At 41.0% G+C, this 13,973-nt stretch overlaps 1 protein-coding gene across 1 annotated transcript; it reads right to left on the bottom strand.

The window, feature by feature from the left end:
* Positions 1-49: 49 nt before the first annotated feature.
* Positions 50-5,799, bottom strand: pex13 (peroxisomal biogenesis factor 13). Its single transcript, XM_004554594.6, has 4 exons — positions 5,486-5,799; positions 1,540-2,258; positions 1,152-1,274; positions 50-983 (listed from the first exon to the last, which is right to left on the bottom strand). The coding sequence occupies exons 1-4, from the start codon at positions 5,557-5,559 to the stop codon at positions 598-600; spliced, it is 1,302 nt and encodes a 433-aa protein (XP_004554651.1). The 5' UTR covers positions 5,560-5,799; the 3' UTR covers positions 50-597.
* Between the last annotated feature and the right edge of the window lie 8,174 nt (positions 5,800-13,973).

The raw sequence follows: 13,973 nt of genomic DNA, 5'->3' as shown, positions 1-13,973 counted from the left end.
AAATTTCTAACATTGTCACTTGATACCTTATAGCACAATGGACAAAAACGATTTTTAAATTATTTATTTTCATAATAATCATATTAAATATTCCAAAAATTTCTGAATGGTAACTGTTGAAAATGTGCAAAATTCACCCCTTTCTTATTCTGAATAGATCAAATTAACGTCACAGAAAACTATACAGAAACCCAAACATGTGAGGGTCAAAACAAAATGTGATCACATGATCAAACAAAACACCTTAACTGTGTTCTTACACTGTCCTTGTACACATAATGTGCCAGTGCGCCTAAAAACACATTTTAGAATACTCATTTGTTTATTTTTGTAAAAGCTTTGAGTTTAAAAATAAAAATTCAGCTCAGATTTTCAGACGCAGTGAGCCTTGTGCATGGAAACAATTCTTGGCAAGTAATAAGAAGGTCCATACTGCGTTAAAAAAAATTGAATCGAAAATTACTTTAACAGTTCCTGATGAGGTCTGTGGATTGTCCACCACCCCAAAATATGAACTAACAGCAGATTATTAGTTAAGCTCCAGAGTTACACACTGAGCAAACCGCTGTTATGAATGAACATTTATGGACACAAAGATCATGGATCAGTCTTTTCAGGGATGTTAAGTGGTGTGTTGGAGGGCATGGTGGAGGTGGATGATCCCTGATTGAATGAAGCAGGTGTTTCCCTGTACGCTGACTCCAGAAGGTCCTCTGAGGAAGCCGAGGCAGAAGAAGAGGCTGAGGCAGAGGCAGAGGCGGGGTCTGGGGTAAAGCCTTGGGCTCCAGTTGTCTGCATTTGTGCAGCCAAGCTTGTTTGGGGTTCCTGTGTGTTCGCCCGCTGGGCCTGAGCAAGCCTCTCCATATCTGCGGCCCGGCGGCCTCTCCTCTTGCCGAGGATCTTAACGTAGTTGGCTGGGATGAGCCCTGTGGTCTCACCGTCCACACTGGCCAGGAGCCAGCCACGCACACGGGGCTGTAGCTCTACACACGAGGAAGAGGAAAACACTGTGATAGTTGTAAACATGGTGCACGCTCACACAAAAGAAGAGCCCTCATCTGTTATTCCCAAGATAAGGAAAACAAAAATAGAAGGTTTTTGGTCAAAGCACTCAGAATCAAATGTCCCGCAGCCAGTAAAAAGCTCATCACCTTTAGGAGCGAGGTTGAGCATCTCTCCAGCTTGCATAGAAAGCTCCTCCTGAGAAGCAGCTGTAAAATCATATTCTGCTCTGGCCACCACGTGGTCGTCCTCCCCACTTGCCCAGTTAGTGTCTAAATCAAGCAAGGAAACTGAATTAAAGACATTCATAATTTTAACTTGTTTTAATTAAAAACAAGTCCACTTGCTTTGTACTGTCAGTTGTAAAGTGACTAATGGCATATGGAGCTATGATACCCAATTTATTTGCCACAGAGTTACAGAAAGGCACATGATGTCATACAAGCAGACTCATCTTTACATGTGTATTGCAAACAACAAAACAAAATGTATCTTTATGAATATGTGAGTGCTTGCTGTTCCATCTGCAAGCCTTACCTTTGATTTCAGAGTCAGCAGTGGAGCTCAGCTTCCAGATAAGGTAGGGTACACCCAAGACTAGAGCAAAAAACATTAAGATGGGCCAGGATTTAACTGCCTGGTCCTCCATCTCTCTGGATGATCTCATACCAGTGGCCTCACTGGGGTTGGGCCACAGGGCTTCGACCTCAGGGTCTAGCCTCCGCCCAAGCAGCTTCTGCACCAAGCGGTACAAGTAGTGCAATGTGCGCACCAGAGCAAACTTTGACAAAACCCGGGTGAGGTGCACGCGCAGTCGTGTGACGTGGTTGACTACTTCCAGTACGGCACGGAAACCGTTATGTAGCGCAGAAAAGGTGGCGTCCATCATCATGCTTATTGAAGCAAACGCATGGACGATGCTCTCGATGGACTCAAAGGCACCGCGGCTACTTTCTTCTGCCTGCTGCACAAACCTGCTGGGGGGGACGTCTTCAAGGTGAGGTGTGTGTCTGTATCCTCCCAGGCTGTAGCCGCCACCATAGCCGCTACCATAGCCTCCACCATAGCCGTAGCTGTAAGGACTGTAGCCACCATAGATGGAGCTCCCATAGGGGCTGTAAGATTGGGAGAAGGAGCTGTAGGATGGACGGTAGGACTGCTGGACCTGACGAGGGGGCACCGGGGGCGCCATCCTGGGCAGGACAGAAGGGCCAGCAGAGGTGGAGGAGCCTCTAGCTAGTCCCAAATCTGTAGATCTGTTTGGTGACAACATAAAGATAGAATATCAGTAAAATCCACCCATAATTCATTGCAACATTAATTGAGCAAAGCATTAGTTCAGAAACGTCATGGAGTCAAGCTAAACCACAGTCCACAAACTGCTCAACAGCTCAAATATGTAAATATGTAAGAAAAATTGTGTACGTTTCTGTCCTGTGTACTGTTTGTTTGTATATGTGTCTTTCTGGCTGCTGTTACAACCAAATTACCCCTTGTGGGACAATTAAAGGATTATTCTATTCTATAGAGTGGCTCTCTTCCACAGCGTGTCCTTTGTCCTTTCTCCCTCCCCTCAACCCCAACCAGTCCTCAGAGGCTGCCCCTCCCTATACCTGGTTCTGCTGGAAGTTTCTTCCAGTTAAAATGGTGTTTTTCCTTCCCACAGTCACCAAGTGCTCGCTCAAAAGGGTTGTTTTGATCATTTAGTTTTCTCTGTATTACAATAGGACCTCCACCTTGCCGTATAAAGTGTCTTGAGGTGACTGTTGTTGTGATTAATAGTGATGGGACGTTCTGTATCGAGGCTTCGGAGCGTGTGTCGCGTAATGGAGGGGGCGTTTCCGCGAAGCGCGTATCGAGGCTTGCTTCATTTATGGGAGGAGCTGAAAATGATGACGTCCGAAGCCTCGCTGCCCGGCTGTACCACGTGACTGGTTCATGAAGTGGTTCGAACTTTGCCGCGAGATATGACAGCGATATAAACCCCTCAGACTTCATTCAAAAATGTGGGTGTTTGATGGAGAGTTGCGGTTAGTGAGAGTTTGGAGACCGTTTGGAGGTTTATGAGTGTGAGGAAAGTCAGGAGAGAATGGAGCCAGCTAAGAAGAGGAGGATGTCCTCCCCTGTGTGGGAACATTTTGATCTTATTCCTCCCAACAAGGTATGTAAATTTCTACAGAAGATGTATTTTCATGATACTGATGGTGCAATACAATTTATGTTGAGCTGTCTTGACTTTTGTACAAGGTGAAGTGTTTGCTATGTGCCAGGGAGCTGGGATATAACAACAACACCTCATCCATGCTTAGGCACTACAGAGCTTTGCATGAGAATAAGGGGGACACCGATTGTGGAGCAAGACCAGGTGAGCCATCAAATGCAATGATAATATAGGATGCAGTAATGTTACTAAATGATATAACAATATTATACAACTGTTATAAGTTACGCGTGATATTTATACTTGTGCTTTGTCTTTATTGTCTTTCCTCAGGAGAACAATCTCAAATAGATGAAGACCTGGTCAGCATGGTGATTGAGGACTCCCAGCCATTTAGCATTGTGGAGGACAAAGGATTCAAAAGATTTGTTAAATCATTAAATCCTAGCTATGTTCTCCCCACTAAAAAGGTCATAAAAGCAGTGAAAATTTAGTTTTTACAGAATAAAATGTGAACAGGCAGGACTGTGTAGCTGTCCATACCTCAACGTTACAAAAGCACAACCACTGTCCACACCCCAACCACACCTCACCTCACAGTAAATGATCATTTGCATTTTAAGCATTTCCAAATAATCATTTTCCATACTGCCACTATAAATATACACAGTATACTGCCATCACTACAATATACATGTTTTACACACTCCTTTTGTTGTTGACATTTACAGGCTGTGTGCAAAATGCCACACTCTTCAAATTCATGCCAGCTATTATTTTTACGTCCAGTAGGTGTCCTGCTAGAGCAAATGAAGCTTCATGAAGCTTCGCGTTGGGGTGAACCAATTGGATGAAAAGCTTCAGTGCTTCATGGGGCTTCATCTGCCCATCACTAGTGATTAATGCTATATACATAAACTGTAATTGAATTGAGTCAACTCTTCCTCCCGTCTCATCTCCAGCTCTGCTACTCTTCATCTGTACAGACTGTGGAAAATACACAGTAAATTCACAGTGCCGCTCACCATCAACCAGCAGCTACCGGCAACTTTTAGCATGGGATGTTTTCTCATGTGAGCTGACGTTATGAACCAGTCAACACACCTCAAATATCATTATCACAGCTCTGATTGTTCAGCTTCTCCAATCTGATGACCATATTCTCTTAACCTTAAAAGGATATGTTGATATGTCCAAAAAAGATAAAGATGTGTGCAGATTTAATTCCATTTCCCCCCTTAAAGTGGAAAAAAGTGTCAGGTGGGGGGGGGGGACTGATTGAACTGTGATTGTGGAATTTGCCTCACACTGGTGCGTTCACTATTGCTTGTTTGAGAATACTGCTGTATATACACAAATGCCAGCGGACAGCATAAACAAACTGTTGTACATATATTTTTATAATTATCCGAATATAATAATAAGACAATTAAAAAAATATGACTTGCAGCAGCAAGCGGAGGAGTTTAATCTTCTCTGGGTCTTGTTTACGAGTTTGGGGACAGGTGAGCAGAGGACTGACAAATGGAAAAAAACCAAAAAAAACAAGAGCTTCTCTAAGGGTGGCTGGCCTCTCCCTTAAAGACAGGGTGAAGAGTTCAGTTACTCGAAAGGGGCTCAGCGTAGAACTGCTATTCCTTCACACTGAAGAGAGGCAGATGAGACGATTTAGGTATCTGGCAAGGACGCCTCCTAGGTGAGGCGTTCCAAGCATGGACAACCAGGAGGCCCCGGGCCAGACCCTAGACGCTCTGCAGAGGCTATATCTCTATATGCATTTTCTGCAGGAAATTATCGGGCGAAGGAACTGAGTTTGTTGGCAAACAGCAACAGGAAGACAGCAGCTACATTTTCTTCTGAATTGACTGTTAACAACTACAGAACAAACAAAAATGCAATTCAAATATTTCTGGGGCTTTTATTAATTTCACTTGTTAACCAGAATTGCAACAAACAAACAAACAAAAACGCTCAATCAACAGAAGAGAGAGAAATCTAGCGAGACGCACTGCCTAGGACACGGCCTCAGAGGACCAAACTAGCAGTTAGCCACTTATACGGCTGTGCAGATAAATAATTAGTTGCCGTTTTTGTTTTTGGGGCATTTTTAATGGCAACCAATTACTCTTACAATCGCAAACACGACTCATCGTTTTGCAATAATTTTCACCATCGTGTCAATTATTAAAACAAAATGTCAACTGTCGTCTAACAACTCCTGCACGAAGTGACAGCGACAACTTTAGCATTTCAACTGCGAGCAGCTGCAGCTGTAAACACGAGGGACTTCTCGCGACTGCGGCCCCTCCGAAATTCGCTCACCTGTAATTTAAAGGTGCACCAACTGAGCCAGGAATCCGCCTTTCCCATGGCCGTGTCGGGGGCTGTGAATCCATAGCAAAATATATGTGCACAGTACACAAATAATATAGAGCCCTCGCAGAATCTCCTTCCACTACTGCCTACCCGTATTTCCTCTTCTTCTTCTTCTTCTTCTTCTTCTTCTTTCTTACAGTTATATTGGCGGTTGGCAAACAATTGAAAGGTGCATTACCGCCACCAACTGGTATGGAGTATGGTCTGGAACGACGACAAAAAAAAAATTCTCAAATCCTGCCAAACAGGTTCCCCTCTTTTAAAAACTGAAATAAGGCCTGATAACTTTTACTTCCTGATTCCATTCGCAACAACTCAACCAGATCCAGTTTGATTTTTAGGTTACTCCGTATTTCCACTTCTCCTTTGGGTTTTTTTTTTATCGTTGTTTAAAAACATAGAATAGACGCTTTACCGCCACCATCTGGTGTGGAGTTACACTGCAGTAACTGAGCTCTCACTGTCAAAAAAGTAGCCCAAAATTGGTGTTTGCCCCCGCGTTCCACTCCACTGTTCCACAGAGGAACCTTTTGACAGTGATAGCTCAGTTACTGCAGTGTGAAGTACTCTGTGGACCTGTAGTGTAATGTTGACAAAATGCATCATTTAAGTAAATTTTCTATCTATTATGCCAAAATATGACCTTATGCGGTTAATTTTGTGAGTTCTCTGACATCTGTGAGGTTAGACTTAACTTTTATTTTCTGAAATAAAATAAACAGGAAATATCTGTTTAAGGAAAAGTCTTAGTCTTGTCCAAGTCTAAATATTAATGCTGAGGTCTTTCTTGTTTCTTCATGCACATTTCTAATGCTTTCCTTTAATTCTATGAAATCATTTTTGGTATTTGAAAGTCTTTTTACATTTTATTCAGAGCTATTTTCTCTGTTTCTTTCTCTGTGTTTGCTACCTTTCCTTTCATTTCTGCCTCAAAATGCTCCTGGACAAATCATTGTCCTTTGTGGCTTCATTTTAAATCTGGAATCTTAATTTTATTTCATTTTATTTTAATTTAAATCCAAATGCCATCCATATGATTAAAAACTTCCCCACTCTTTGTCCTTAATGTCTACAGTGTTGCCTTCTGGTAGTACATTCCCCTCCTGACTCCTTTCCCTCTCTTTGTTACCATTTACACTTCTTCCAACTACAGATCCCACACTTGATGGTGACTTGTGGTATTGGCTCAAAGTTGGCCTCTAGTGATCAACAAACTCCTGATGAAGGCTCTCAGGGTCCTGTTGATCTTGTTAAACTTTCTTGGATGTCTTCCACTGTGATGCTTACTGGTTCCTGTTCAGAGAGGTTGCTGTGGTCTGGTCTTAGCTCTGCTAGCCACTGAGCATTGTTGTTATGGGTCCCTTCTCCCACATGCTCTTCCAGTATTACTCTATCTCCAGTCTCGGTGGCACTGTTTTCATATTGTTCCCCTGCACTGAGTGTACACCTTGGATGGTATAAATTTCCCTCTCTCCCTGCAGGCGGTCTTTATCCTTCATCCTCCGGTCCTCTACCAGATGCTCAAGGCTCCTGCGCAGTATCTTTGCTGTTCCTAGGACTGCGTCTGATCTCCTAGAGTGACTTGCCCAGGTTGGGGGGGGTCACTGTACCGAGTAGTCAGATTACCTGATTACTGAGACCACTGTTGTCTTTATCCTCCACATCTTCTCAAGCTATTCTCCCAGCCCTTGGTACTTGTTGAGCTTCTCGACTTCCTTTTTCCTGATGTTGCTATCATTCGGTATAGCTACATCTGTCACTACAGCCATCTTCCACTACTTGTCCACCACCACTATGTCTAGTTGGTTAGCCATTACCAGTTTGTCTGTCTGTATCTGGAAGTTCAACAGGATGTTAGCCTGGTCATTCTCATCCACCTTAGGGGGCATCTCCCATTTTGACCTTGGGACTTCCAGGCCGTGCTTGGCACAGTATGACCTGTATGATACTATGCCAGCCACTTGGTCATGACATTCATGACATTCCATGTATGCCCTGACTGCTAGCACCTTACACCCTGCTGTTATGTGCTGAATTGTCTCAGGGGCATCTCTACAAAGCCTGCCCCTGGGGTCTTGTCTGGTGTGGTGTATATATTTATACACCACCATATATACCGTATATATATATATACAGACCTGAGTCAAAAATTCTGTATTTACAGGTAAAACAGTCATTACACCCCTGAGAGGGGAAAAAAAGCAAAGGCAGACGAAATTGGGTGACGTGTGAGGTCATCTCAGAATGTCATCAACTTAAAAAACATTTGCACCTTGTGCTTTTGTCCAACAGAGGGTGCTGTGACTCATCAGATAAGACTGACGCAGTTCTGTGGGCTTTAATATTACAGATGAAAGGGAATTTCCCCTGTTTGTACTCTGTAATTAAACAAAGAACACGTTTTTGTTTAAAAACCATGGTTTTACTAACTAATATGCAGTCATTTTTAATATAATCTGACGAGAGTCATCAACACGTTGCTGATGTTTGGATTTTTATTACAAAACCTATAACAGGCAGTCAGAATGTGAAATGTGAGTGAACAGCTTTTGGTAACCAAAGAAAATACTACACTACAAAGTCTCCTGTCCCCACTCTAATGCACCCAAGATGACACAATTTCCTCTATCTAGACAGTAAAGTTGCTAAGACCTGATAACATCTCTGTGTTATCCTCTGTAACCTGCTTAGCAAAAAGAAACAACATGCCGCTGACACAGTTTCACACCTCTGACACTAACAGAAGATGGATACTTGTTTGCCGAGTAGAATATATATCTATATATATGTCTATATCTATAGATATAGACATATATATATTAGCATTATAAGACTTCTGTTGTCAGAAATATTGCTGACAGCAGCTTCAAGATTTGACTTTTAACCTGTTGTGTGAGATTGGCTTGAGGATGCGTTCACTAGCTCTCGGTAACGTCAGTTAACTGAGGGGGTGATCTGTGACTCCGCTGCTGTGAGCGTGAGCAAAGGAGGTGTACAGTGTGGTTTAAAAAACCACTAAGAACCAGGAGGGAGTCCTGTGATGTCAAGCACTGTTGGTGCATGTGGGTGGGTGGGGGTGGGGTGTGCGCAGCATTGTCACATTAGATTCCCTAGGGTGGGACTACAGAAAACACCAGTGTGATCTCACAGCGTAGGTGTACAATACCGAGGCTGCCTTTTTGTGGCGTGATGGTGTCAGAATCCAGGGCCAAAGGTGCGAATCCAAGTCTCTGCCTGTGGTGACATTGAGTGGGGGAAGACTGTTGAACTGATGATGCTTCTGATATTTAGGGGTTCGTGCCATGCAACTGTGACCTGTGACCTTTTCAGATTGTGATGATATTGGAAGAAGAATGATTTTTACACTTGAGTTAATTCACAGAACTAAAGATATTTAATTTATTACATGCTAAAAGGTTGTGGATTTGTAAGTGTGATTGTTGGTTGTAAAAATACTGCATCTGCCACTCTTCTGGGAAAAATCTAATCTGGAACTTTTTGTAAATCTTGTCCCACATGATGCCAAACATGTTGGGTTGTATCAAGCTTGCATTCTTTGGTAAACACTTTTTGATGATGCACAAAAATGCTGTAACACCGAAGCAGGACTGTGAAAGCAAATTGAAAGAATACTATTATCGAAAGACAGGTTTTTCAAAATAAGGGTTAGGTAACCTCTATGGCAGGGATGTCAGATTCATTTTACGTTGTGGGCCACAGGCAACTCACTTTGATCTTAAGTGAGCCGGACCAGTGAAACGCTCCTATCTGTCACATTAAATACACTTTAAACATGAAAGTAAAAACATTAAATACACTTTAACTACACATTTAATCCCTTAGATATTTTGATACAAGAAAAAGAAGAGCAGTTTTAATGATACTTCTCAGTATTTCTACATGATAAAGAAATGCTACTTTGGGCTTAAACTGTCAGAAACAAATGTATCAAATTATCAGTTGTATCTCAGCACGACCAACACATTTTAAAAGGCTCTATTTTTTTTTTACTGTAGATCAATATTCTCTGCTTCATTTTTGTCTCACACTTCTCACTGTTTCACTAGTACTTGGTTTAGTGTTTGCAGACAAGTTGGTGTCTTCAGTGCAAACTACAGGTGACTGCAACAATCTGCTAGTGACTAAAGCAATAAGATTGAGGTTTTTGCCAACCTAGTCAGGGAATACACATTTTTCCATCGTGAACAGTGGTATGTGACCAGTCTGTAGGCGTATGTCACTGGGCCCAAAGCATCACCAAAATTTCAGAAAAGTTAACATGTAGCGGTTACACGACTGCAAAACCACAATAGCTTAGCTTAGGCAGCTTAGCTTAGCATAAAACTTGGGAAAAAAAGCAACCTTTTGACAAAGCTAGATAAAAGTTTCTAGAGTTGCTTAGTTTAAAGAAAAAAACTAACCTATGAAGCGGATGCTGATTAAAGTTCAAAAGAAAAAAAACAAACCCTGACATCTGCTAGCTAACACACATTCCAAGCTCTGGTTATGTGTTGTACGCTATCACATTGTTGGTCAGCAGTTTCTTCTCTCCCACTGGATATCACTTCCACCTTTTTTTCAAAACTGAAAGAGTTTAGTTGAACTCAGTACCCACCCACAATTTTTAGCAATGACAGTAACAGTTACTGTAACTGTTCCCTTTATAAAGCTAAAAATTGCTATTTTTTGTTGACGTTCCAAGGGTTCTGGTTGCTTCATACTTCCTAGTCCCTTTTTGTTTGTTCTTCTCTTTGAGCACAAAGAACCCAGCAGTATAAACTTGGTTTGGGTCTTGGAGCTGTAAGACAGGCAATCTATTCCCCGCTAATGCTGAATGAGCAAGAAATCACCAAAATGAAGAGGAACCAAAAGAAAGTTTTTTGTAAGAGCCTCTGAGATGTACATTTAAATCAATTGGAAATAAATTTGGCGGGGCAGCCAGAAACTTGCCCTGTATATTCCTGTGTTTACACAACCGAAATAGGTGGTGATCATAGTAAAGATTAGTTCAAATAATCCCTAACCTTTCCCCAGTGCCGTATATCTGACATGTCAATTTCAGCACTCATTCTGAACTTCCAGGGTTCCTGCTGTATTTTTTATGGGCAGCACGCTGGAATGACCTGAGAGTGTTGAGCGTACTTTTTTTACACACACAGCTTCACCCTTCCTCTTTGTGTCAACTACTTGGTATTGTACAAATATACATGACAGAGGGGAATAAACAAACTCTAACAAAAGTGGAACTGCCAAGAGAAAAATGTTGGTGGAACGTACAGAAGCTATTCGAAGTCCGTGTCCACTTAATGCGTCTGTCTGCCACATTGTGTTGACACAGTTGAGTGGCTGCTTGTCAAAAAAGGGAAATGCAGTAATGTCACGACTGTAGAGGCAAAGGAGTCAAACTAGGTAACTGTGTTGTAATGCAGGCAATTATTATTAAGTCATCTGATGCGAAGGCATCATGACACTGAATCCTTTTGTTCTGCAATCAAATAATCAACAGCTGAACCAGTATCAGTGCACCAGCCATTTGCAGTTCCATGTTGATGCAGTAGGCTAGTAAAGAGCTGCTATAGTTTCAGTGGGAGCAGGCATATCTCCTTATCACAAGTGCACTTAGGATTTTCTTGACTAACCATATTGATAAATTGAATCAGCATGACATTTTTTTCAGTGGTGAGACATGATTTGGGAACTCTGGAAGGAGCTAGAAATGAAACCACAATACTCAAAAAGCAGCTGTAGTAAAGTAAATAACCTATCGCAAAAAATATATCAGGCCATGGTCAGTAAGCTGCAATCATTCTAGTAATGAATGATGGCAGTTTTGGCTTGCTTCAAGAACTTTGTACTCTGTTTTAAAGGACTAAACTAGTAAGCTCTTAGTGCTGCATTTTTGTTTGTTTGTTTTTTCTATAATATATTTTTATAGCATATTCTATTTAAATTGTATTTTTAGTTTCCAGAATAAGCTTTAGTACAATAAGCTTAAACTTAAACCTGTCTATTGGAAAATTAGCAAATTAAACTTAGGTCCGGTATAAGCTAGCTTATTCAGTTCAGTTATGTCTGGACTGAATAAGCTAGCTTAAATACTGTCCTTTCTGTTTACATTTTACTGCTTGTTCTATTGGATTAACAAGGCTTAAAGTTAAAGCTGTAGCAGTGTAACAGTGTGGCTGTTTTGTTTTTTCAAGCAGGTTCATTTTAAGCCAGTTTTTGACTAGCCAAATTTAGCATCCTTTGTAATTGCTAAACAAACTAGCTAGCCAAATAGCTGTAGGTCATTCAGCTATGGTCTCTGATTAGAAAAAACTAAATGTGGTGATTTGAAAAGACAAGTCACACAGACAAACTATACACTTGATCATGATGGAGTTCAGTCCGTCTTTGTTTGGTTCCTGCTCGTTTTAAATCATGTTTTTGAATGCTATACATTTGGTACCAATTTTCATTGGGTAACACTGAAGTACAAAAGTCAACTCCTTTGTGTGCAAATTTGTACTTACTGCTACTTTAAAAGTATTTTCAGCAGTGGCTAATACACTTCCTGATTTGGGTTGGATTGGGTGGATGTTTGTGTGTGTGTGCCTCACATGAAAAATAATCAGTGAAAACAATGAGGCCACACATGTCTGCTGAACACTCATCAACAGACAGGTATATACTGTTTCTAGTCAAACATTCACAGCAACAGCTACATGGGATTTTCCCTGCTCTGAACATGAGTTGGGTCTTGCATAAGGAGCTGTTCTAGCAACACATACTGTACAATACCTATCATTAAAATGTGCAGCAGGAAGTTTGGAAATTGTAGGATCAGAGAATGGAAGTAAAGGCATGCTCCAAACTTCATAGACAAATCAGTGGGAAAGAGAGCTAGTTTTGATCCTGGCATTGTTATTGATCTGTTAATTCAGATCAATATTAGTCACAAAAGTGAACGGACTCTTTAAATCCCCATGCAAAACTGAGGTAACTGAAAAACACAGAGCTTTATAGTGTGAAGTCAGCTTTAGTCTAAATTTCTTATTTGTGCACAGGGTAGGACAAAAATATCCAGTTTTTGTTTCTATATTTAGTAATATATTGCAATCTGATAAATTCCCATAACTTATGTAATCGAGAAGTATGTAAGTAAATAAGGGAAGTGTATAAATGCCATTAAAAGAAACCTCCTGTTTATAATAAATGCAATGAGGAAAGGACTACCCTGTAGTAATTTCTGTCTAATTTTGTGAGTTGATAGCAAATTCATTCAGGTGGAGCTGGTGTAGTCAGCAACTATTTACAGTGTGAAGGGAGAAAGAGAAAGAGGGGGAGAGAAGGGGGAGGAGGGGACCTGAGGGAAATGGGAGGAGACAGCAGCAGAGGAGGGGCATTACGGGAAATAGGTGGCTAAACAGGTCTAGCTCGCCTTTTCCAGGACATGGTTAAGAAATACTCAAAGACATACGGTGCAGTGAGTACCTGGGACAAGCTGTGTCTATCACACAGAGATCCAAACACATGCATGTGGAATCTGTGTGCAGCTAAACTCTCATTCAGTGCTGATGTTGTGAGGACCTTGTGCCTATCTCCATGCAGATCCTTGCAGAGGTGAAATGTTCTGATGAGTTACTCCATTATTTTGTCAACGTGAGGACATTCTGTCCTGTAATTATTTACCAATAAATATGATGTTGCAATATAGGACAGTTCTAGCTTAACCTGTTTCCACTTGTTTTTATTAAGTCATTAATTAAGTGCTGGATTAAAAGACTGGAAGTTAATGATAGTAGAAGAACAACAATCTTAGAAGACCAGAGTTGCGGTCTGAAAGTTTGAGAAAACTGTACTGGATATGGTGGTTGTGACATTGCTGGTGTTTGGGATTCAAAGTTAATGAAGATCTAGTAATCACAGAGCACCATATGTTGGTTTTCATCCAATTCAGAGCTTTCAGAGTCTATATAAATGGTTTGCTTCTCTGTGGCCTCCACAACATATGGAGTTGCATCTAAATAAACATCAAAAGGAATGATGTCAGCCCAGTTCGAGTATGTTATTATGAATGTTCAGTCTGAATGTCAGTACAACAGCACCATTACAGGAACCAACATCTTACATCTTTCAGCTGCAGATTTAAAAAAGCAATAAAGAACATGTTACTTACTTGTGGTTACTCTTTTTTCTTTTAAATAAAATCCAACACTGTCTTGTGGTATGTTTCAAAAACTTAGAAAAGCACAAAATCTGATTTTTTTTTACAGTTTTTTTTTTCTTGTCAGGTTAATGAATATGGATTAAAGCAAATTAAATATGCATTCTTAAGTGTAATGGTAAATTCGCCATTTATTTAGCTGTCACAAATTACTGCTGATGCAGTCATCTCTGGGGGTTGTTTTAGCCTCTTTGAGCTCATTGTTTTGGTGTTGTCACTTGAAACTGA

The sequence above is a fragment of the Maylandia zebra genome, linkage group LG13, assembly GCF_041146795.1.
Source record: "Maylandia zebra isolate NMK-2024a linkage group LG13, Mzebra_GT3a, whole genome shotgun sequence".
Classification (NCBI taxonomy): Eukaryota; Metazoa; Chordata; class Actinopteri; order Cichliformes; family Cichlidae; genus Maylandia; species Maylandia zebra.
Note: the sequence above shows the minus strand (reverse complement) of the source record. Positions and strands in the feature narration are given on the sequence as shown.